Source organism: Gopherus flavomarginatus, chromosome 3 (genome assembly GCF_025201925.1).
Source record: "Gopherus flavomarginatus isolate rGopFla2 chromosome 3, rGopFla2.mat.asm, whole genome shotgun sequence".
Lineage (NCBI taxonomy): Eukaryota > Metazoa > Chordata > Testudines > Testudinidae > Gopherus > Gopherus flavomarginatus.
This window is the reverse complement of record NC_066619.1, coordinates 234,823,925-234,850,232: the sequence shown is the minus strand read 5'-3', so window position 1 is coordinate 234,850,232 and position 26,308 is coordinate 234,823,925. Positions and strand designations below refer to the sequence as shown.

Below are 26,308 nucleotides of genomic sequence, written 5' to 3'. Positions count from 1 at the left end.
TTTGGTAATGAAAAGCCAGTGTTTTCTTTGGAACCTTTCCCCCCACCCTGCTTTGTTTTTTCAACCAGCTCTACCTCTCTCTTCATTTCCAGATCCACCTGACTCACACCTTGGGTATGCTATTTTTAAAAAAAATCCTATATAATATGAGTCCATTTTTATCTATGTATATACACAACACACAGTGTACACCTTCTCATATATTTACACTTAGTAGTCCAGATAATAGTAATGTTAAAGGAAGGGTAAAATTATTCAGGAGTAATTAATACTGCTTATACCAGAGAAGAGATATTTTTCATGTGGAAATTCTGGATCATAACCATAGTCATGCAGTTTTAGTAGTGGTATTAGACTAGGAGAATCTAGAACAATGCTTCCTTTCTACATCTTTGCATTGGTCAATATTTATCTCCTTCATTCAATAAATCTTAATAGTCAAATCTACAGAAATCCATATCTGTTTGATTTGTATAATATCAGAAGTCCCATTTTGCTGTACTGCAAATAGTTGGGATGGGGATAGGGAGCATATTTATCAAATCCAACTTTTTTTCTTTCTTTAAGATATGGATTATAGGTGCGATATTCCTGTCAGATTAACAGTTTTTCCTCCCTCATTTCAACAATCCACTCGTGTTTAAAGGTGGCATAAAAACATTATGGTAAATGAACAAAGACACATTGTCCAATGCAGGCAGACATATGTAACATTTTGAAAGCTCTCTAAGAAATTATTTACTTCACTCTACATACAGAGTAGATTGGAAAAATAATTAAAATCCTAAGATTGTGGTGGTTCAGTAGGTGATGTATGAGCCTTAACAGGGAGCATTATGCAGTGTGCTATGGAAGTTTGCCAGATGTGTAGGACTATACTATTCCATTATGTGTTTCCTTTAGTGTTCCCAAAGAATTGGGCTAGCTAGAATGTGTATGAGTCAGAATCTATATTATGGTATCCACACATGTACCTAAATCTGTGTTGCTTTTCATGGATAAGAGGAACTGTAGTGAGGCAGATGGGCCTCCCTCCTCCGGGGTGAGTGAGGGAGCATTACAGGCCCCTTGGAGGGCGGAGCCTAAGCCTCCCCTGGGGTGGGTACCTCCAGCATCCAGGCTCCTCCTTGTAAACAGCAGTGGGCACTCTAGGCCAGTCGTCATCCGTGTCTGGAGTGTGGACTGAGCTAGGTGGGGGATCCGCCTCGAGCTGCTCCAAAACCAGCGGGACATCCTTCTTTGCAGGTTTCCCCCAGAATGGGCTGTGGGTCTGGTCTTTTATACTTCTGGCCCTGCCCATCTCCTTCCGGCAAGCTGGGTGGGGAGGCTTAGGCTCCACCCTCCAAGGGGCATGTAACACTCTCTCATTCACCCCGGCGGAGGGAGGCCCGTCTGCCTCACTACAGGAACTAATTAATTCTCCCAGGTAAAACCAACCCCTCCATTGCTGGTATGAGAGTCTGCTCTGTTGAGCAATTTTTGCCAATTAGGGCAAGCTGTCACTGTAGTGGAAGACATCTGTAGAGCCATTAGAGGGAGTTGGGAAAGGTAAATTCTTCTAGGTGGAGAGGAACTGAGGCAGGGTTAAAGGCTGGAGTAGGTATTCCTGGAGTAGGGATGGTTCCAGGGGACTTTTGGCCTACTGGGGAGGAAATGAATAGGGTTTGCCTGCTGGGAAAGAAGAGTAGGCTGATACCAGAGCAGGTGAGTCAATGTGTCAGCCTTGTCACAGGGAAATGCTCAGTTTTGTTTCATAGGAAAGCTATCCTGCGAAGAAGCTTCCTGACCTTGGAGAGCTGTTAGAAGGACAGGGAGAGATTAAGTTGCCTTTCTGCGAAGGGGAAGAGCAGATCAAGAATGGATTTAGGTGAGTCTAGGGAGGATTTGCCTGGGAGGATAATTATAATAGGTAGAAGGAACAAACCAGCCTCCTATGAATAAATATGCGAGGTGCAGCCAGCCTTGGTGTTCGAAGGAGCTCGACGGTCAAAAGGGCTTCAGTGTCGCCAAGCTGATCTCACAAAATAAATGATTGAATTGCATGGAAATGTGTGCAGCCCTAACTGGGTGAAATCCTGAGTAACCCCTTTCAGATAAAGCCCTAACCATGCAGTTTTAGAGTTTACTTAGCTCAAGAGTTAGTTCTTTTTAGAATGTGTCACTTATGGAACAGCTGGCAGAACAGATAAGCACCAGATCAAATTGGCAAATCAGTGTGATAAAATCCATGTCTTTGAATGAAGGCTATTAGTCTGTTAATGAAGAGCTGACTAAACAAAAAATGTTATTTTGTGTACTGAAGTTTCAAACAAAGCTATCCTTGCTATTTAGATAATAACTAAGTCTCTTGGTAGCAATTTATCATTTGGCCCTGTGACAGGCTGTAATAATGGGGTTGTCACGGCTAGTTTGGGATTGGTATAGCTCAATACTGCAGATGCCTCTTCCTTTATTATTTGCATGGGGAAAGATGTAAATTGTAAATTTTACGTCCTTTCAAGTGTAATAATATATCGGCCTTTTTAAAAACATGTATTTTAGGGGCATCTTTATTTCAGTTGCAGTACAGCATGAATTATATAAAAGGACATTATACAGTAGAAGAATTTCCTGGTTCCTCTAAATGTGTGAAAGCTGTCTTTTTATGTATACCAGTGTCATGTCCCTACTGCCATATACCCTTGTGCAATGTACTGTCAGTCTCTGATGTATCTTCGTATTATGGAATTATGATGAATTGGCTTTTCTGGCTCTCTTGTGACTGCTCTTTCTGATTCCATTCCTCCAACTCCACTTCTTAAATCAAGTTCACAGTCTGATTGCACCAACATTTTTTTCCATCTTGTAACTATGGTGAATAAGGAAATGTTTGGCATCTAGTTAACTTTTCTGTGCATGCTTACACTTGAGTAGTTTTTGAGCTTCATAATCCAAATGTTCAGGAATAGTTGCATGAGTCAGCAGTGTGCCCTTGTTGCCAAGAAGGCCAACGGCATATTGGGCTGTATTAGGAGTAGCATTTCCAGCAGATTGAGGGAAGCGATTATTGCCCTCTATTCGACACTGGTGAGGCCACTCTTGGAGTATTGCGTCCAGTTTTGGTCTCCCCACTACAGAAGGAATGTGGACAAATTGGAGAGCGTCCAGTGGAGAGCAATGAAAATGATTAGGGGGCTGGGGCACATAATTTACGAGGAGAGGCTAAGGGAACTGGGATTATTTAGTCTGCAGAAGACAAGAGTGAGGGGGGATTTGATAGCAGCCTTCAACTACCTGAAGGGGGGTTCCAAAGAGGATAGAGCTAGGCTGTTCTCAGTGGTGGCAGATGACAGAATACGAAGCAGTAGTCTCAAGTTGCAGTGGAGGAGGTCTAGGTTGGATATTAGGAAACGCTATTTCACTAGGATGGTAGTGAAGCACTGGAATGGGTTACCTAGGGAGGTGATGGAATCTCCATCCTTAGAGGTTTTTAAGGCCTGGCTTGACAAAGCCCTGGCTGAGATGATTTAGTTGTGTTGGTGCTGCGTTGAGTAGGGTATTGGACTAGATGACCTCCTGAGGTCTTTTCCAACCCTAATATTCTATGATTCTATGAAACAAATATACCTATTTTCTATCAACGTGCATTTCTGCTGGTGATTTAAAAGTGTATTGTGCACATGTGTATGTGCAGTTGAGCAAATGCATAGGAAATCATTATTACTTGATCTCTTTTGAAAATACAGCCCTTTAAAATCAGTGTGTGTGTTCGTTTGCAGGAAGTGTAGCTTCATACCAAGCTCCAAATGCTACACTCCGAATACTGATCTTGGCTCCAGGTGTTTTTTCCTCTCTCGTGGTTCAAACAGTAACATGGTGGTCAGGAAACAGTTTACAAAGGTATTGTCCATATTTATAAAAATTACATGACTGTAAATGGCTTCTCTTTATTCATAAATTCATGAACTAAATATCAGTTGAAAAATGCTTAAAATCGAACGTAGCATTGTGCAATAACTAAGGCCTAATAGTCACCATAACACTTGTTACAAAATGCATGAGGTACTCGAGAATTTATTCTGTATTTACAGATACAACAGGATCTGGGGATTCATACTGGGGAAGATTCTTCTACTGGTGCTTCGAATCTGGTATACTTCACTAAACCCAATCTGGAGCTGTCAGACTGCCAACACCATCATACTGATGTTGGGTTTCATAGTAGCTGTTGAGCGAATTTATGCAGGTAAACATATTACAGTAAACAAAAAAACACAACTTCTGACAATATCCAAGGCTTAATGCCGCACATAGGCAAACTTTAATGTCTTTTGTAAAATCAGCTCCTGTGCCTTAATGCATCAGTACATTTGTGTACTTTATAAAGTTCTTTTACCTGGTTTCAGCTGACAGAATTAATCCCTCAGTAAAGAGTGTTTTGGTTTTTTTTCATTTAAATGGGCTGTAGTACATGGATGCTGCTAGTGGCTTAGTCCCAGGAATGGCTGACAGCTATGGGAAGTGAGTCTGGCACCTTTCATAACAACTAAATCTACTTAGAAAAACTTTTGAAAGAAAAAAGTTGTTAATATGTGCCATGTTATCCACATAAACTACCTCCCTATAGTAGATAACTGCACTTCCCAAAGCTTCCTATGCATGACAGATTTGCCACACATTGTTGGCCTCTTCTCTGTGCTTCCTATTTGGTGTCCTGCCACTTGCCTTTTGACTAGCTACATATCATGTTGTGAACAGATTTTTGTGCCTAAGTTGGTAAACTTTCAGGACTGTTTTGCAATCCCAATTGTTTCTTCTTAATAAACCCTGCTAAAAAGATTTTAACTTGTTTGCACACATGTAAAGTGCGTGTTCATGTCCTTATTCTAGGCACAGAATGTATGAAGCAAGAAGCAAACAAGACTGGTGATGCAGCAAAAGAAACCATTCCTAGATCTAACTGGCTTTTGTCAGGAGCGGCTTTTGGCAGTCTGATGTTCCTCACATTATGGATTTTTGGAGAGGTCTCACTCGTTTCTAGGTGGGCTGTGAGTGGACATCCACACCCTGGGCCAGATCCTAATCCATATGGGTGAGAAGCGTTTGTTTTTTTCATTCTTTGTAAAGTAGTAACTAAAGCGCCAATCCTGCAATGAGATGCATGTAGGTGCAGGGTTGTTCCCACACAGAGCTCATTTCAGGATTGCAGCCCATATCTATTAACTGGAGGCGGTAATCAGAGAAGGAACAAAGTCCTTCTCCATTATTCTTGTTCTCAGATATGAAGTGCCTAGATATGACCCTTACTGGTCTGGTCTGAACCCCAAAGCGTGTCACTAGCACAATTAGGCTCTGATCCTTGATGGGGCCATCTGGGTTCTACTGGAATATAATTTGGTATTTCAGCCATACATCTGATTTATGACACTAAAATATTTTAAAATTAAGACACATCATTCAATGACTTATTAATGCAAAAGACTTTGCTATAAGTAAATTAACCCAGTTCTGCTCTTTGTAATTTAAAATGGGAACAGGATCAGGCACAATATAAGTAAACTCAAGAAGCAAATTTATAAGCTAACATGAAATTGGATCACTTTCGAAATACAGATGCAATAAAGTTTGCTCATCAGAGTTCCAAAATCGAGAAGAAACCTGTATTAGTTATCTTGTTAGTTAATTAGTCAACTCAGTGTAGTAGTGGTTTTAGTGTCTTTGATAACTTGTGGCTTAGTGTGCAAAAGGGTCACACTATATGGTCCATTTGTAGAAACTATGAAAATATTTCTCCTCAGCCTGGATTTCTCCCCTTCCCCCCTCTTCTTTTCTTTTTTGTACCTGATCTTGCAGTGATGTGTTAATGATGCTGCTGGACCTGCCTCACATGTATTTCTGTGATTAAAAACCCCTGGATACTCTAAACCGAACACTTTTGGTTTCACTGCAGGATGAAATGGAAAGCGAGCTGTGTCCAGGGTAAAGATGTGTGTGTGCTCAAATAAAGGTCCTCTAATAGCAAAAGAGTCATTAAATATTATTGGTAATTTTTTTCTGCACAAATGTTCTGTTTAATCTGAAAGTCCCTCTTTCAGTGCCATGTATTACAAGATTATAGTGATGTGTATTTTTTTTTTTAACAGAGGTGCAGTTCTGTTGGGACTGGCCCATGGAGTGATGCTTTCCTTTTTGTCTTCGTCTTCTATCACCAGTTTTGGCTGGTGTCTTACAGGTATGAGCAAATCTGGTGTGGACATGCTGCGTTTCTTTATTTCCAATACTTCATGTAAATCCCTCCCTTTTTGTTTGTGCCCCCATGCCTAAAAAAGCATTTTATTTTTCTTCCTTTCATGAGTAGATGCTAAAGAAAATAGTTTGATTAACAAGTGGCATTGGTTATCTATGCGCTGCCTATCTGATCCCGCCTTTCCCCTGTACCAAATCTATCACTTCTATTGTTCCTGAACTTTGTAGGCCAGTGGATAAGAATCATGAGCCAGAGCTCCACCCTAGTGTAAATTACTCCTTCTGTAATTTGCACCAGCTGGGGATCTGGAGCCCTTGAGTGAAGTCTGTTTGTTACCTTTCACAATATGTGTGCACTGTGGGGCTGAGCCAGCAAACACTTAACACAGAGTGTAGTTGTACTGCAAAGTCAGTGGGGCTACAGCTGGGAGTGAATGTTGAAGGTCTCCCCTCACAGGTTGCCAACCACTGGGCAGTACAATAAATGCAAACACTTACTGTTTAATCAGAAATTCACTTTGGGGCAAATCCAGCTCCTGCCTCCGTGGCTGCAGAGATTGTGTCTCTGATTCTGCTGGCATACAGTGAATCACTGGATGCTGGGAAGGCACCAATGGCAAATGGATGCTAGGGAGGGGCTGTTGGATCTAGACCAGGGGTGGGCAAACTGTGGCCTGCGGACTGCTTCTAGCCCTCCAGACATTTTAACCCAGCCCTTGAGCTCCTGCTAGGGAGCAGGGTGGGGCTTGTCACTCCGGACAGCTCCCGGAAGTAGCAGCATGTCCCTCCTCTGGCTCCTACACGTAGCGATAGCCAAGAGGCTCCGCACGCTTCCCCCACCCCAAGCGCTGTCCCCGCAGCTCCCACTGGCCAGGATCCATGACCAAAGGGAGCTGCAGGGGCCGCACATGCAGACAGGGCAGTGTGCAGAGCCAGTTGGCCATGCAGGAGCCAGAGCTGGGACATGCTGCTGCTTCTTGGAGCTGCTTGAGGTAAGTGCCGCCTAGAGCCTGCACCCCTGACCTACTGCTGCGCCTCAACTCCTTGCCCCAGCCCTGATCCCCCTCCCGCCCTCCAAACCCCTCGGTCCCATCTTGGAGCACCCTCTCGCACCCTGAACTCCTCATTTCTGGCCCCACCTCAGAGTCTGCACCCCAACCCCCAATTTTGTGAGCATTCATGGCCCGTCATACAATTTTCCCACCAAGATGTGGCCCTCGGGCCAAAAAGTTTGCCCTTCCCTGATCTAGGCTCATGCAATCCAGTGGCTAGCATCTCCTGCAAACGGGTGACAAATGACATTCTAGAAACCTATGGGAGACCCTGGAAGGGCTGCACTGCTCTTTGGCTGCCTGCTCACTCAGGACAGGCATATGAAGCCCATTCAGCCTTTCTAGAGACCTTGAGAATTTCATCCATAATGAATGTAAAATAGTGTCGAAAAATGATCCCTACTTTATAGATCTCTGTATAACTCTTCCTAGATGTATTTGGAGAGAAGACACAACCATGTTGCCAACCCCGAATGTTCAAAACTAATATCTCCCCTACCCTTTAAGGAGATTTTAAGAAATAATAAAAAGAATCCAGGGTTTAATTTGTCTTCTGTTTTTTAAGCTGCATAGTGCTGTAGGATCACATTTTCAAGTTGTTTTCCACAACCACGGGGGCTAGAAACTTATTTTTATTTTTAATGGAAGCTGAGATTCTTCCTTAATCACTTATCTCCAGGAGCTGGGACTTTTAAGTAAAATACCAAACGTCATGAGTGTCACAATAAAATCTTGAGATGGCAATGCTGCAAACAGAAGTTGTCCTAATAAATTCTATTGTGTTGATGACATTGGTATGGTAAAACAAACACATTCTGGCTCTATTGTTAATATTTTATTTGTGTTGTACCTCCATAACTTGTTCTGTTCAAACCCTGATTGGCTCTTGAATTATATCATGCACTTGCACTGTTAGAAATGTTAGTAATCCAGATTATCATAGAAAAAAGTTACAAACTTTTACTAATATTCATTATCACAAAATAATAGCTGTTTGGGTAGAAAAATATTCACCACCACAAAAATATTTTTAAAATAATATTTTACTTTTATAAGCATATTCCCTGTTATTAATATTGTGTTTCAGGCCAAATCCTACTGCAGTCAGTGGCATGTGATAAGGCAAGTACACTGCAGTCTGTGAAAGGTTAACAGGTTCCTGGCTGTCACATGGCTACTCAAGTGGTGTATGAAAGCAAGGAGAAGCCCAGTGGAGGGAGAGAGAAGAGGAAGGGTGCATTCTCTTCCCACCTAATACATCCTGCACTGCCCTTATGTTATCACAAGGAGTTTTTCTGCAAGACAAACTATATGGCTTTAGCTCTTGATATTTTCTAGATCCTCTTACCCAGCTGAGTGAACAGTTTTTAAGAAAATGAAGTCAGAGTGTCTTTCATTGACTGGCTGTAAGGAAAAGCCATCCCTAATACTACTATATGGAGTGCCCATTCTCACTCCAACGACACTTTATTTTCCATTAAGTACTGTATAGTATATTTCTGGCTGGTACAGGTTTTTTTCTAAGCCTTTTAGAAAACTGAATTTTTCAAAGCAAGTGTGAACATGAGGAGGAAATTAAAGTGTAACTGATCATGACTCACTGATGCCCTTTTGTGTCCTTTCACAGGCATGGCATCTGCAGCTGGTCTCCTTTTCTTAGAGACCTGGGGTGCAGCTATAGCAGGCAACATTCTTGCTGTCTTTACCATGTGTATGTGGCCTCGACTGACTGGACGTTTTGTTAGCTGTCTGCATCCTGGAAAAGCCATGAGTACAGCTATGTTTGTCTATGTCCTAGAGATATTCTTTTGTGTGTGGTGCACAGCTTATAAATTTGTACCAGGAGGAATTTATGCTAGAGAGAGCTCCCATCTTCTTTTAGGTATGTCTGTGATCCTGAATTAAGACAACTAAGAAAATATACTTTTTTTTAGCCTCAGGCAGTCATTTAAAGCAATAAATGGTCCTCTCCATGCACATCTCCCATTGACTTGAATGTGGTGGGAGTTATCCATGTGGAAAGAGCCAGATAAGAAAAATAATTAAAAATTGCAGATCAACTAACTTCTGTTTTGTTTAAAATTAGTTTAAAATATGGGCAGAAAATAAAATATTCAACTTGGGGAAAATGTAAAATGGAGTGGAAATATTCAATGGGAGAGAGAGATCTAGAAATGTTGTAAAAGAGACCTAGAGGTGATAGCTGCCAGTAAATATGACTTGAGTTTGCATGGCAGCAAAAAAGGCCAGTACAATGTAGGCCTGGGTTAATAGGAATGTGATCTCATAAAGCAGGGAGGTAAGTCTGTCTTAATGGCCCTTGTGAAAGTTACATCAGGCCAACCTCATCTTTGCTGTAACTCCTCACCAACTCAGATCTGTGTCAGAAAGATACAGACCAACAGGCAGTACATCGTAGAAGAAGAACAAATGTATGAGCATACGGAGGGACTAGCTTAAGAGTGAAATTCTAAATGCTAAATTTGTGTCTTTTTACAAAGTGACTTTTATGTTAAGGTGAGAAGGGGGAAACAATCTGGTAAAGTGAATGGTATGAACGGGTAAAAATTTCTAAAGCATTATTTAGCACCTATGGTAGACAAAGCAAGCCATGTTTAAAAGTGCTAGCTGGCTACCTACGGCTAACCATGGCCAGGGCCAGGTAAATGGTATTCAAATGTAATTGATTATATTATATATATGTATTCTTTATATACTTTACTTGATTCATGATTGTCCAGACAGTTTTAGGGTGCAGATATGCCTTTGTTATCGCTCTCCACCTTTTTAAATTCTCAGGCTGAATGTATGCTATTTCAAATACTATAGGAATAATTTTCAGCTTTTTATTTATATATGTTTTTTTTTCAAGCTTTCTTTGCTCTTGGAATATGCTGGAGATCAGGAGATTCAGCCTTCACAATTCATTTAAATTTTATTTTAAAAAGGTGTTTGTGAAGAAAGTGCTTATCAGAGAAGTGTCAAATACTTTCAGAAATAATGCTTTTACAGAGCACAAATGGTTATATAATCAATCTCTATGACACTCCCTTGGAAATACACATTTGTGATTCAGAGGGCATGGCCACTGGGTGATAATATAGAAGGGGCCCCAATTTACAGTGCCTTCAGTTGGCAACATCAAAATTATGAGCTGGATCTGTGGCAGTCAGTGGAGCTGACTACATCAATTTACATTAGCTGAGGATCTGGCCCTCTGATTCTTCAGAGAAAGATCTAGGGAAGATATGGTTTCTGGGTATTTAGCACCACTCTGTTGCTTATAAAACTTTTTTTCGTCGTATATCAAGAGACTGTTTACTACTGTATTTCCTCCCTAGCAGCATGGCTTTCGGCAAACGTCTTGTTTCTTCTGGTTTCTTTCAGGTGTCAATGCTATTTCCTGCTCTCTGCCCCTGTCCAATATCCTGCCTTTTTCTCACTGCAACTTGGGTAGGGAACTGCCATTTGGGAAATAATGAAAGTAAGATTATTATGTTCATTACTGTGGTTCTTCAAACTGATGAAACTGACCAAAGGCCTGATCCCAGGCCTACCAAAGTCACTCACTCTCTCCATTGACTTTAATGGACTTTGGATCAGTCCCCAATTGAGAGGGTGGTAGTGTGCCCTCTCATTCATTGAGCAGAAAACTAGCACTGTGCTTTGCAACATTTATAACATTAGTAATGTTCAAAGACAGCAAGGAAGTTGATGGACTGTTTTACTTAAAGCAACAACTCTGCTATTTAACAGAAATGAAATGTCACTTCTTGAGCTAGTTAACTACAGCACAAACATCTTAAGGATGCATGTTCCCTTTAGTGCACATTCTTGTATCCCAACAGAACCCTATGCTGTATGCTTTATGCATCCAAATTTCCATTGCAGCCAGTGGGATTCTTTGATGTATAAGGGATGCAGGATAATGCCTATAATGTTAATCTAAATTACATATATTGAGAAGAAAATATGCTCCTCAAATTTTATTGCAACAGTAAGCAGTTTGAAGCTTCATCTTGGCCTTTTAAATATGTCAATATGTAGTTGTCTCTTCTTAAAAAGCACAGCTCCCACTGTTGGCTGTCAAGAAGAACACAAATACATTGTTTGCCACATTCAACTAGCCTCGAAAGTTGGCTGTTACAGATCACTTACACAAGGTTAGACATAGCTGAAAAGCTGGCCCTGTCAGTTCCTACATAAACAGTGTCTTGATGAGCGAGCAGTGGATTTGTAACTCGTTCTGGATTCTAAATATCCATTATTATTTTCCAGCAGGTTATTTTAAGGTAAATCAAATTTTAAGGTATAAGCTGTTGTTCAAATGAATTCTAGTAAATTTTAAAAGGATTGGGCTGATGTGGCGGTTGTGTTGCTCAGCAGAACCATTCAGTATCATTTATTCAGTGCGTATTAGAACATAAAATCTAAGGCCCTGATATTGCATTTGGACATGGTACCCTGCAGTGCTCCACTGAAATGGTTGGGACACTGCAGAAGGTGTTAGTGGAACTTGATGCAGACTCAGGGTGTAATTTGGTTTTATAAAAAAGTCTCCTTAAAAAGAGCATTGTGGTAATATTGCTGTTCTCCCAATCAGCATATATATGGTGTAAGATCAAATCAAACTTGTACCAGTGTTTTTATAGCAAAGTGAACCTGATAAAATACATTAAAGTTGGAACAAATAGCACCCAAAAAGGCTAACGTTGTCTCAGCATTTCCATTTTAAATAATGAGCCAGATCCTCAGGACTGGCCTTTTCGCACCCAGATGCAGTGTAGACTTGGGGGCTGCAAAGCTTGCTGTAAATTAACTCCCTGGTCCCTGGGCTGCTGGGCATTTGTCTGGTCTTAAGGAACAAACTAGAGCCGCTCTCAGTTGTATAGGCTCCAGCAGCTCCCAAGGGATGCAGAGGAACTGTCAGAACCCAAGGGATGTTGCAGAGAGTAGTAGCTGGGATTTCTCTGTGTAAAGTGATCTTTTGCGGGCTACTGCCAGAGCAGCACAAAGCTGTCTTAAAAGGGATGAGGCTCTGCCTCATTGTCTTTTTCCCAGGAGTTCTATAAATTGGTCTTTCCGTTTCTTCTAGGCATGTTAAATCTTATCTTAACAGGAATTTATTAAAATTAGAGAATATCATTCTGGCTCTCCTTATTTTTTTTGTTTAGAATAGGGTACCGTGAGGTTTTAAATAATTTGTTGGGATACTCTTATTTTGAAATATTTACAATTTGTGCAAGTTTAATTTTGATAAGCAATGAAGGTGTGTGCTCAGTCACCGATGGTTATTGTATACAATACATGTCTACAAGTATTTAAACCAAATGCAAAATTATGTCCAAAGGGTTACATACCTCAGTGAGTATCATGACATTGATAAGCAGGGCCATCCCAGCCAATATAACTTGTGTGCATTTATTGTATTACTATAGTTTGCAAATATAGATAAATGTAATTCTATCTGGGTAAGTTATTGTTGCAGTGGGAGCGAAAGCTTTGACTGTCCATAAACTTTGCATATGTAAATCCTCAGCTATAAGGTTGTGTTATCACAGTCTCATTGCATTTAATAAGTAAAAGGTACATGAAAAACTAATAATGTTATGTTTGTTACAGGAGTTGTCATGTTGTTTGTTGGGCTAGATGAACTTATTGGCTCCAGGAAGAACCTTAATTGTATATTTCAAGTTAAAAGTAGCCATAAGCCACTATTCAAACAAAGTGAAAAATATATCAAACTATGTAAGTATAGTTTTGCTTCCTTTCTTAAACTAAGTACCTCTAATTTAATCGTACTGTTGAATTGGGAATATGATTTCAATAAGAGAAAAGTAAAGCAGTGCAGGATTTTCCTCAGTCAGTTTTTAGAGATATTTGTTCTGATACTTTAGATACAGGGCCAGATCTTCAACTGGTGTAGTTCCAGAGCAATTCTGATTCACATTAGCAGAGGATCTGGTCCACTATTTACAGTATTTTTCTTATCCATTTGCAGGAGAAGTCATAGGTACTGGAATTAGGGGTGCGGGAGGTGCTACTGCGTCCCCTGGCTTGAAGTGGTTTCCATCTATAGCGTTTACAGTTTGGTTCAATGGTTCTCGGCACCCCCACTATACAAATTGTTCCAGCACCCCTGGGAGAAGTAGTCTTAGCTCTCAAAGTGGCATCAACAAAGCATGTGTGTCCTTATTCCCATGGTAGTGACAGTTTTAAAACTGGTCTGAAAACTAAAACAAAATGAGAACATAAAGCTGTTCCCGTTGATCTAACAATGTTTGTTTTTCAATTAACTGAATATTGAAATCATAACTGCTGTTGGCACTTTAAATCTTGCTCAGGTTTCATGCAGCTATAAAACCTACTGTCTGAATTTGATACTGGTAAAAAATGCTAATCTGATAGAATTTAAAAGCAAATAAAACAAAACAAAAAAGCAGACCAACTCAAAGATGATCACTTCTACTGCCAGTATCTTTTGACTGAAGATTCCAAACTTGAAAAATGACCTACCAAAATAGAGTTTTTTGTGTAAATAAGGTGAATTATTGGTTGGCACATACATGTCCTAAGAGGCTTAGAAAAATGTGGAACACTACTATATTGCAAATAGCATTAATGACATACTATAAGGTTTTAACAATTTTATTAGTGAGTATGCTAATGAAAATGATGGAGTGTGATCTTCCACTGATACTAAGTGGAAGTTTTAGGCACAGAGCACAGATTAAGGAGAGACTATGGTCGTAAATTATTAAAGTTGCTTTCTTTGCTGCTTTTGTAAAGAAGCCAATAACTAAACATTTGATATCAAGTAGGAAAATATATAACTGCACAAGCCTAAAATGTATGGAAGACAAATATAAAAATGCCAAGGACATTAACCCTGGGCCGGGAGAAACGCTTTCAGAGTCACAAGGTCCGAGTCTCTAGCCTGTCAAGTTGCCTATGTCAGCTGCACCCCTCAGCCCCAGCACAAGGAGGAGGAAGGGGCATGTCAAGCTTGAGGGAAGAGGGGGCAAGTGGTAGACCAGAGTTTCACTATGCCTCATTTGCTGGAGCTTACATAGTATTGCTAACCCCAAATGTTAAAAAAAAAAAAAAAAAAAGTTAAGAGTCGGACCTCACAAAAATTATCAACCTTTCATAAAAAAAGAGTTAGATTGTTTTTATTTATTTTGGCCTTCTGGTTTCTAAACCTTTAGGATGCATTTGGGTCACATTTTGAAGCTTTTTTTCTGCAAGCATGAGAGATTAAAAACTTGCTTTCATATTTTTTTAAATGAAGGCTGAAATTCTCACAAAATAACATGGTTCTATGAGCTGGGGTTTTAAGTAAAAATAATACCAAATGTCATGAAACTTGCAATAAAATTGTGAGTTGACCACCCTGTTCACCTCAGTGGCACAACTGGACATAGGAGCCTCACTGCTGTAACTTCTGTTGGTTGAGGATCAATGAGCTGCAGCCAGCTCCCTGTGGCTGCCATTCTCTGCTACAACTGAGCACATCTGAGATATAGTGGAGAATTGAGATCACATAGTCCAATAATAGCTTTTTAGTTACATAGAGAATTAGAGAGAGAAGTTGTGTAGAGGTTAGGGCATTAGGTCAGGCTGTAGGAGGCCTGTGTTCAAGTCCCTGCTTTGCCATCACGACGTGCATGACCTTGGGCAAATCCCTTAGCCACTCTGTGCCTCACTTCCCCATCTGTAAAACAGAGATGATGGTACTTCCCTACCCCTCATGGGTGTTATGAATATTATTAAAGATGGTGAAATGCTCAGAAACTGTGGTAGTGGGGCCATATAAGTACCTAGGGTGTAGTAAAATATATTTATAGTCAATGTGAGAAGTTTTACCACCCCCAAAACAAAGCCATTAGCCTTGTTATAACTTCAGAAGAATGGAACAGTAAAATACTCTGTCTCCTGGCTTCACTGGATAGCTGATATTATAACTTATTGCCACATTGACCTCTGGCTTTACTTCCCCAGCATTCCCAGGTTTTACTGCTCTTTGGTCAGTTTCTACCTCAAACACCTTTGTGCTTTATAAGGCATGTAAATATGTGTCTTTTTTTCCCTGCCATTATTCATAGTAAAGTTTGCCTAAATGTGCGGTAAAGTTGTTTTACAAGAGTTTGATATTAATGTAAAATTAATTATATGTCAATTTATCACTGTTTGTTTAAGGATTTGATGAATGAATTGACACGAGTTAACTGAGTTTTTTGGTAGGCATAATGTGCCTTTGTATATGTGAAATGATCACAAAGTGATTTAATCACCGAGTTATGAAGTGCCAAACCCTGAGAGTCCTTAGCTGTCCACTGCTGTGATTTGGCAGACTTCAGAAGCAACAGAGAAGCTATGATTTACATTCTATAAGGTTTTAGTGCTTCTTCAAGAATCTCCCAATTTGTACATTTAGAAAAGTGCTTCTAAGGAGGTTTGGTAGGGACTGCATCTTTCTAGGTCTCGGAGTTTTTAAAGTAAACTGTAGCTATTTGCTTGGCAAGATAATATTAACAAATTAATATTTCCATACTCCAGAAGGATTTCTGGTACAGAGCCAGGAAAAAACAGAGCATTTTCTTTTTGCCTTTATGAATTTCTGTAACACGTTCTTCAGCAGAGATAATTTCAGCTATACAAAGGAAAGTGCTATATGAACCCTGCTGTTTCTGCTTTGTTTTTGGAGGACATGAATGTAAGGCAGATAGATTTTTCTTCAAAAAATATCTGCATGTATGCTGATGGGCAGATACTTTCTAAGTACTTACACTTCCTTGGGACTGTGTTATTGTTGAAATATGTGGAGATTTAACTATAACCAGACAGTATCTCCCATTCCTTGAATATTAATCCCAAGAAGAGAATATATCCTTCCATGTTTAACTGAGACCATGAAATTAACTCTGCACTCTTTCCCTTTTTCTTTCTCACAACTAATTTCCTGTGTTTTTTCTGTTTCAAGTCTTATGGCTGTTTGTTGGTGTGGGTTTGCTAGGATTAGGACTGCGATATAAAGCTTATGAGAAGAAATTAGGCCAAGGGGTGAGTAATATGTTGTTGTTTTTTTAACAAAGAATTATATTTTCAAACATACTGTAACATCTACAAATGATCCCTTAGAAATCTTCCCAGCAATATACAGCAACTACAAGTCACTCAGTATATGTATGGAACAGAGGAAAATGGTCTTGTGGTTGAGTCACTGGACTGGGTCTTGGGAGATCTGGTCTCAGTTCCTGACTTTGTAGCAGACTTCTTTTATGACATTGGGTAAATCACTTAGGGCTTGTCTACACTTCCGCGCTGGGTTGATCTAAGATACGCAACTTCAGCTACTCGAATACCATAGTTGAAGTAGACATACTTAGATCTACTTACTGCGGTGTCTTCATTGCAGTAAGTCTACAGCTGATGCTCTCCCATCGACTCCGCTTGTGCTCCTCGTTCTGATGGAGTACCGGAGTCGACGGAAGAGCGTTCAGCAGTTGATTTATTGCATCTTTGCTAGACACGATAAATTGACCCCGCTGGATCGATCACTGCCCACTGATCCGGTGGGTAGTGTGGACAAGCCCTCAATCTCTGTGCCTTACTTCCCTATCTGTTTTTTAAAAAATGGGGGATAATACTTCCTTTCTCCCACCCTTTGTCTGCCTTGTCTGTTTGAATTGCAGTTGTTTTCATGCAGCAACTGTCTTTCTTGCTATGAATACATATGGCAGCTATCACAATGGGGCCCTGATCTTGCTTGGGACTATTAAGTGTTTCTGTAATACAAATAAAAAATAATGGATGGGAAAAATGAAGACTAAAATTAAGTTAGAATTGCCTCCAAAGCACTTGCAGAGAGTAATGAATAGTGACACTATTAGTATGGTGTAAAACTGAGGAGGGAGGAAAGACAAGTAGGAAAAAGGGAATGGTCCAAAGAAAATGTAGGGCAAAAGAAAGGAAAATTAGACACAGCAAGAAGAGGATGTGGGAAGAGAGAACAAGTGAGAACTCATTGGACTGTAAAGTGTGGATTTACAATATAATGTAAATCCAAGGGCTTTTATGGTGTAAAGATGTTTTGGGGCATCTCCAGGATTGGGAAAAATGTTGAAATTGCCTCTTCTTGAGAGAGTGTCTTTCCACTTTTTCCACCCTCCTTCCATGAGGATGAATGTGAATGGTTGTTCTGACTTCCACTCTCTGACCGGGGGAATGATATCAATCTTTCCAGTGCCTTAGTAAAACTTTTATTATATAAGGTAGTCTGTGAGTACACTTTTTTTCCCCTTCAATTGGCTGATGCAGGGTTACTTTAATTAGGGCAGAATTTAACTCAAGGGGTAATGAGGGAGTTCATGTACTTCACTGATGTTGATGCAACTAGTTGCCCATGTATTCATGACCTAAGAACATGTGATAATGAAGCAAGCAAGTGGTTTTGTACCAAGCAGGCTGGAGACTCTAAACTCAGTGCCTGTAACTTGGCTGGGTCATAGTAGAATCTGTTCAAATTTTGTTGAGCTGGGCAGTGTTGAAGTGTGTGTGATATTACATCAGATTCATTTCCAAGCTTCATACATCCCCCTTCGTGAACAGTACCAAGTTTTTATCCACATTATCTTTTGTCCTGGATAAGGGTTACAGTCTTCAGTTCAGAAATGGAGTGCTTTGATTAGACTATAGGATTTACCCACCTAACAAGCATTTTGTTTAAAACTGGATCAGATGAGTTGGAATAACGTTCTTTATTAGCTGGAATTAAATCCTTGATTTGAAAAGAGGTCACATGCTTCTTGTTTGAAATGCTGTCTTAACCATGACATGTCACTAGGCTGATGTTGCAGTGCTCCATTGCTTGTATGCTCAGCAGTATAGGGTAACCACAGTGAAAATCTAAGCTGAAGCTGGTACAGTGACAGGCCTGTTGTGCTGCCATGGAGAACCAGCTTTTGAAAAGACCATGGGACTCTTACCTCACAAATTCATTTATACACAGCAACAGGTCGGTCACTGTAGGGCTTCTGTGCTGTCTCCCAAGTCCAGGAAGGACTAATGCTGCACTTGAACTCTATTCAGAACACAGGAGCCACCCTACTTCCTGCAGCTCCCCTTAAGCTCTTATAGGAATCACCTGATCCCTTCCCAGTTGGGTCTGGTAACTGAACAGGGCTTGCTGGCCCCTGGCCCCCTGACCCTTAATGAGGCAAACCACCTTATTAGTATGTCGCTCTGAATGGAGCCTTTCTGACAAACTATTCCAAGTTAGAAGCATCCCTTCTCGATTCATTAAGGAGATTTGATTGTTTTTTTTAAAGGGGGTGGGTGGGATCCAAACTTCCTATCAGGCCAAAGAGCTGCGTGTTGCTGTGACAGCTTCAGGTGAGAGAGATTGTTTTATGCTCACATATTTCAGCATGCAGTTTACTTACAAATTTAGTTTTGCTTTGAGTATTCAATAGCTTCAGTTTGAAATTAGAGCTGCTTTGATTGGACACGTTACATGACATGTTTTTGTTCCATGAGTGGATGAATGTTATAAAATCAAGTTTCTGGTGTGAATAATTGCAATTATGAATTAGAAATTTTCTCTCTGTGACTATCCTGAAATATTCACTCAAAACTTGCTTTTATGACAACTGTTCCTACTAGTTTTCATTAGAATAAACACAGATGGCAAATACAAGAAAAGGTCTGAATAAAGGTGATGCAAATACACTGAAATGTGAGTGAATGTCTGTCGGTAACTTTTTTTGTGGTATTTATCCAGGTTTATGACACATCATGAATGGGGAGAGAGTAACCCCTCCCCCCTTCTTATTCATTTGCCTACCTTATTTGTGTGGGTACGTTTTAAATGTCATGACTTCCTGATTTTCTCTATTTGTGGAAATTATGTGCTATTAATAATACCTACAGACCTCTGTGATCTACTTACTTGTGTTAGGAACATGTACTAATTAAAATGTGTAATCTTAGATCTGTTTTATGGCACCTTAGATTAAAAGACATAATAGAATTTATCAGGTTTTTAATTCTTCATTCTCTTTTCTTATAGCCTTCAACAAGAGACTTCTCTGCTGCAATCTGGCCTTTCAGGTTTGGATATGACAATGAGGGGTGGCCAAACCTGGAAGGTTCAGCAATTCTGCTTAATCAAACAGGTACCTTTTTGTGTCAGCCTTATTTTAGGAGTATATCCTACAAGGTGTAATCACAGGAGCTAGAAAGAAGAGAACCTACTGCATCATTGAATCCATCCTCCTGTTAGCACAGGACTGTTCCTCACAGCAGTAGGGTGAAATAGTTTTATTTAAACTTTTGTGTTTTATAGCTGTTCCATTATCATCATGTCAGTGATACACTTAAAAATCCACTTTCTTCAAACAAGTAAGAGGAAGTGATATCACCACTGGTTTTAAGTGGAATTCCCAGCTGGAGAGAACTTTTCAATAATCAACCTCAGATTTTTTTCTTTCTTGTAAAAGAGAGGAGTGATTGTCTAAATACATTTCTGTAAGCAAAATATTGAAGGTGAAGTGGGCAGTTAACACCTCTGCTGTTGTAGGACAAAGGAGGGTTAGTGGATGACAGGTTTATTGTAATGAGCCATAAATCCAGTGTCTTTATTGAATCAATGATTTTTTTTAATGTCTAGCAAAGTTATGGATTTAAGTGCCCAGGCTCTATGCAGGTTTCCTTTGAGGATGAGGACCATGAGGCCACTTTTCACAAGTCAGGCACTCCATATCTGACCTCATCCTCAAAGGAAACCTGCACAATTCTTCCAAAAGATGAGCCTGAGAGCTTAAATTCATCACTTTGATTCAATAAAGACAATCAATTTATAACTCATTACAACAATTTTTTTTGGTTATTAACAATCTGTAACCCACTAACCCTTCTTTGTCGTATTACTGCAGAGGTGTTAACTGCCCACTTCACCTTGAATGGCCTCTTGCAACACGTGGTAACTCCTTATGCTTAACAATCTATTCCACCTTGTATGTAGCTGTGACATTCTAAGTACTTTTCCCAGACCTGAAGTAAAGCTCTTTGTAAGAGCAAAAGCTTGTCTCTTTCCCTGACAGAGGTTGGTCCAATTAAAGATATTACCTCACCCACTTTGTCTCTCTAATATCCTGTGACCTTCATGGCTACAACAACAGTGGAAATAGGAAAATATTTACTTAAAGAAAGTTGAAGTTTAAAAAGAACAGGAGTACTTGTGGCACCTTAGAGACTAACAGATTTATTTGAGCATATGCTTTTATGGGCTACATCCAAAGAAGTGAGCTGTAGCCCACAAAAGCTTATGCTCAAATCAATTTGTTAGTCTCTCAGGTGCCACAAGTACTCCTGTTCTTTTTGTGGATACAGACTATCATGGCTGTTACTCTGAAACCTGTCTTTAAGTTTAAAGACTCTTTCAGATAAACTTGGCTCCAAATTTAGTTTTTTTTAACTTCTCCATTAGTTTTAATTCCAATGGAAACAGTTTTAAAATATCAGAAGGTAGCCATGTTAGTCTGTATCCAAAAAAACAACGAGGAGTTCAGTGACACCTTAAAGACTAACAGATTTATTTGAGCATAAGCTTTCGTGGGTAAAATACCCACTTCATTTTTTTACCCATGAAAGCTTATGCCCAAATAAATCTGTTAGTCTTTAAGGTGCCACCAGACTTCTAGTTTTAAAATAAACATTCCCTTACAATGTCTGCAAGCAAATTAGTGCAGCCTTGTGCATTTCTTGAGTGCCTGAAAATGAAAATGGCTAGTCATGAATTATAAACTTGAGAAATGAACTAGTCTATTTGCATTGTCAAAGCTGAGAAATGTATAACATAAACATTATAAATAGTAGTATGAGAGAGAGGAATTCTTATTAAAATGTACTTAATTTTATACTCTAAGATGTTGGTTTTAACATATATGAGCAAGAAAATTTGCTTTTCTAGCACTACATATGTGTCAGGATTGTCCCTACTGTTCTCATGAATGGAAAGGGCCAAGATCAGGTGGAACTGGAGTGTGTGGGGGAGGCTTTGTAACATTATTCTCACACAAGTTCCTCAAGGTGCACAAAGGGCATTAGGAAGGAGTGATGCTGATGATGGGTTTAGCATTATGGTTTGTGTTCCCCTTCTATTAAAGGAACCAATTGTTCCCCTGAGCAGGTGTTGTCTCCATGTCAATACGGAGTTTGCAGGCACTGATGCAGCATGTCATGCTGACATATGACATGGGGGCTAGGAAGCAACAAGAAGCACTGGTCTATTGCACAAATGGCTCTGACCACTTCAAGTGTCCTGATGGTTTTGAGTTTAGGGACCTGACACTTTGGCCAATTCAGTAGGCCACCCCTACCCTCTAAAAAAACAATTCAGAACTCCGGTAGTTGAAAGTTGGGCCACTCTCTGTCCTCTTAGTGACAAAGAGTCCTGTGGCACTTTGTAGATTACCAGACGTATCGGAGCATAGGCTTTCGTGGGTGAATATTCCCACAAAAGCTTATGCTCCAATACGTCTGTTAGTCTACAAGGTGCCACAGGACTCTTTGTCGCTTTTTACAGATCCAGACTAACACGGCTACCCCTTGGATACTTGTTCTCTTAGTGTTTTTTTCCCCTTCAAATAGAACAGTGTAGCCCATGTTTTTAACCTGAAAGTATCTATATAAGAAATATATTGAAAGTATTTAGTTCTCATGCACATTAAAACCCATCAACTGAAGCCTTCATGAACCAAAAGCATTAATGACTGGATCAGTAATTTACTTATTTTCTTTTGAAAGTTTCTTTGTGCTAGTGAAATGTTTATTTCCAAAAGAAGGAATTCAGATGTCAGTAGTAAGAAATTTCAAGACAAACCTTAGATTAACAAATCTACATCTCTGTCCACTGGTGACGCAGGTTTAATATAAAATTACAGAATTCTATGTTTTATATAAATATTACATAACTTTCTAGGAAATTCATAAATTCACTGGTAATTGAGGTATAGCAAATTTGAGATTCCGCTCTTTGAAAAATGAGCAAGCATTGCTTTGTTTCTGATTAAAATTACCTGATTTTTATGAGAATCTTAGAATAAAAGTATCATGTCTGAGGGCAGAGCAAACTTCTCCCACGTTGTCAGTTACCAACATGCCTCGACCTTGACCTTGAGGGGACATTTCTAATGATGAGTGAGCAGCTCAGTTGCTGTGCTCATTCATTTCTTGTCTCTGATGAGACAGCCAATAAAAGTACCGAATATGATGGTGAGTTTTTGTGAAGTGAACACCTGTCTGTTCTGAACTGGACCCAGGCTAGCTTATTTTACATAGATCAGCAGTCATCAAATAATATCCACTTTCAGTCATTACCTGTGTGAGCTGCATTTGAGCTGATCTCTAGAAAGGAAGAGTTCTGTGTCCCATTCAAATCGTCTGAGCCACCAAGTCCTTCACTCATATTTTTATTGTACTAAATAAAACGCTCTAAAAGTGTTCTTGAAGTAAGGCTGCAATTCCATCTTGGGGGGCGGGGCAGGAGAGACTTTAGGAACACTATTAACAAACACTTTTGTGGAATGGGGTGAATTATTGGTGTAAGGGGTCCATACTGAGGAGTCTTAGGTAGCAAGGGCTGGGAGCACTTCAGAAACAGCGTATACAGCAATGGATGATAGAGAACACCTTGCATCACTCTTTAGTAACCTTTGGTCAATGTAGAATTGCCACTGACTGGTGCTAGAGGGAGTTGCATCTATCCTGTGTGATCAGAAGAATAACTTTGAGGTTTTTTTATACAGTTATAGCTTTTCAAAATTTCGTCTTCCAGGTGCAGATTTTATTACCATTCTGGAGAGTGATGCCTCTAAGCCATTCATTGGGAACATTGATCCAACCATGTGGTTAGGAGAAAAACTGGGTTTTTACACTGATTTTGGTCCAAGCGCAAGGGATCACACGTGGGGGTGAGTTATCTGTGGAAACAGACACAGTGAGTGTGGAAAGAAATGGATTTTTAAAAATATGAATTAAAATGTCACAAGCTCTAATGATAAAAGTTCTTAGCAACTTAATGTACAATACAGCCTTTATTTTCCAAAGGTGGACGAGGGACACTCAGAACCTTGGTAAAATCAGGGAGGCTGGACAGCAGACTTTGAGAACAGTGTGTGCCAAGTTCCTAGCTACAGAATGCAGCGAAGAAGATGCCAGTTTAGAAAAGGCCAGTCTTCAAAGTCTGCCCTCCAGATTCTTGTATCCTGCAGCACAATGAAGGGAATTACTACTGGTTTGTAGTGGGTAGACTGAGAAGAGCCTTGCTCCAAACACTATAGATAGCTGGTGTTTCTCTTCAGTACATTTTGGCCTTGGGGAATTTGGATTCAGGCTTGAGTACAGTATAAATTGTGCGGATGTAACTGTGCTGGGGATGTAACTGTGCTGGGAATAACTTGGAATTTTGATTAACATGAGTTTGAATCTAGCTTGGACTTTATGCAGGAAAATATATAGAGAGATACATCTGTGCATGTTTTTTGTAATCGGGTCTCTGGTATCCAGTTTTACATTACTATCTGACCAGCTACCACTCAAGGTGTACTTGAAGGTCTTCACTGCCTTGAAATAGCGATTTTTATCATACTGGATTGTTTTAAGGGGAATTTTGAGATTTCAATAGCATATGGAACTTCCTAGTAACATTTATTACACTTTACTTTTGATTTCTACCCTGTGACTCAACACTTGGAGGAATCTGGTTACAGGAACCTTCCACCTATTTATTTTTAAAGACTGAGAAATGAAGTAGAGAAAGAAGTAGTTGGTCACATGGTCCTACAAAATTTCCCATTAAAATATTAGGTCATAAAATATTTTGTGAAAGTAAAAACTACACTTAAAAAATCCAAACTGAAGGTGAACGAATGAAAAGTTTTCAATGTTAAGGTTGGATTACTGCTCACTTGTAATCAAAAGTTATGGAAGAATGGTTGTTATGAAGTCCTATTTTGCATGGAGGATATCAACTATTTATTTCAGTCTTCCTTCCTTGAATTACTTCGCAGTGGTGCTCTGAGTCAAAATATCAGGCTTATTTTCACTTTTCAGAAGTCCTCGCCATCCTGTGCTGTGGCTGGCAGGATATTTAGTGAAATTGTGCTGCTTTTCAGGAGCCTCTTGTAATGTATGTGCATTGTCTAGGACATCAAAGCAGCTGCTTCTTTTCCACAATAGATAATTCTTCTGGAAGAGTTGTTCTGTTAAGAGTTGTGGATGACACACTGATTTTACTTTCTCATTTTTCTGTGTGCTGCAGTGCCTGCTGGTAGACTCTCAGCTGTTCCTTTCTGTAGTGGAAGTATATCCTTGACAAAATATTTTAAAATGTTTATTCGTGTTTAAAAACAACTTTTAAAAAGTGTTTTTATATATATGTAAAAAGATATTGAATGCTTCAATATATGCAGATACTTTATTGTATTCTGCTTTTTTTGTGTACAAAAAATATGGCACTGAGCCTGTGGTCTAGTGCCTACCATAGATAGCTAAATTTGCTCAAGGATTGCTGAGGCAATGTGCTGAAGACTGAGTCTGATCCAAAGTCCATTGAAGATAATAGGAGTCCTTTCACTGACTTCAGTGGCCATTGGATTGGGCCCTAAATGCTAAAATCAATCTACATGCTGAATACCGTCCAGTTTCACTTACCTTTCCTAATGCACTGTACGCAGTATTTGTGTTTTGAAGTCTGATGTCTGTATTTGTTCTGCTTGTTTATGGACCATCCTCATCATGTTTTAGAACTGAAAAAATTAAGTTTCCTTCTATTTCACTGTAGGATTATGGCTCTCTCAAGATACCCAATTGTGAAATCCAGCCATCACCTTCTCCCATCCCCTGAGGGAGAGATTGCACCAGCCATCTCCATGACTGTCAACTTCACTGGGAAACTGGTGGATTTTGTTGTTGCTCACTTTGGAAATGAAGAGTGTGTGATTTTTTTTTTTAAATTCAGTTACATTTTGCTTTCCATTTTCTATGTAATTGACATTAAGCAGCGGTTTTTATAAAGTAAATGTCCTCTAAACATTTTCCACCGTAATAATTGCTTTTTAACCAGGCACATCGGAGGAGATAGTATGATAAAGTTAATGGTTTGGGAAAGGATCTTGATTTATTAGTTTATGGTAGAAATGTATCCTGCAACACTCAGCCATCCCTGAGATATGCAGGTTTACACTGCTACAGACCTTGCAAAACTACAATGCTGATTTTGCAGACTATTTAGTGTCTACAGAGTCAGGATTGGCTTTGAAACTGTACTGGATTCCTCCCCCTCACCTCAGCCTCCTCCCTCTCAGTAGATAGAGTTCCATTATGTTCCATCAGAGAGGATAGACTCAGGTACAGACGGCATAAATTGTGGCTTGGTAAGAAGTTATAGGGCCTAAGTATAGGGTGTTTTTTCCCCCTCTGCACGGAAAGATAGCAATCCTGAGACTTCTAATAAGATACAGTGTATAAACAGCAAGAAAAAAGCAAGTTCAGTACCTTTACTGGACAGCTAAAACTGGAGGTGTAAAACCTGACCTCCAGCTTCTGAAATGAAGAATTGAGCTGATAAATCAAAAGCTTGAGGGGATTAATAAATATAGTGTCTTTCTCAATCTTTCCTTAAAGGAATGTCTTGATTATGGCTGTGTACTGTATATTAATAATTGGGCAGGTTTTGTGAATCTTTGAGTAGTTATAATTCATTTTCCTTTAGTTTCCACAGTAGCTAATATTAAGATTCCAATTATTAGATTTAGGGATTTATCTCTTAATTACTGTAATTTATGCAGAGATAACTATACATTCCGATAAGGAATATAAAAGGCAAAAATGCTTCTGAAAAAGGCTGGAGTTAGTTAGTGGGGTCAGGGCCAGAAAGGGAGGTAGGTGGTGCTTCCTCCCCCTCACATGAGGGCTGGCTCAGATCCCAGCTGTCCCTCTCCCCCCACCCCTCGAATGTTCCTCCAGTT

The 26,308-nt window shown here is 39.7% G+C and overlaps 1 protein-coding gene across 1 annotated transcript in view; it reads left to right on the top strand.

The window, feature by feature from the left end:
- The window catches only part of CWH43 (cell wall biogenesis 43 C-terminal homolog), a 39,195-nt gene that overhangs the window by 3,470 nt on the left and 9,417 nt on the right, over positions 1-26,308 (top strand). The window contains exons 2-11 of the mRNA XM_050947606.1: positions 3,759-3,879; positions 4,071-4,225; positions 4,870-5,071; positions 6,123-6,211; positions 8,905-9,159; positions 12,900-13,025; positions 16,261-16,340; positions 19,348-19,453; positions 23,116-23,251; positions 25,123-25,272. Coding sequence (XP_050803563.1) covers positions 3,759-3,879; positions 4,071-4,225; positions 4,870-5,071; positions 6,123-6,211; positions 8,905-9,159; positions 12,900-13,025; positions 16,261-16,340; positions 19,348-19,453; positions 23,116-23,251; positions 25,123-25,272 — 1,420 coding nt within the window. The remainder of the gene's footprint in view (positions 1-3,758; positions 3,880-4,070; positions 4,226-4,869; positions 5,072-6,122; positions 6,212-8,904; positions 9,160-12,899; positions 13,026-16,260; positions 16,341-19,347; positions 19,454-23,115; positions 23,252-25,122; positions 25,273-26,308) is intronic.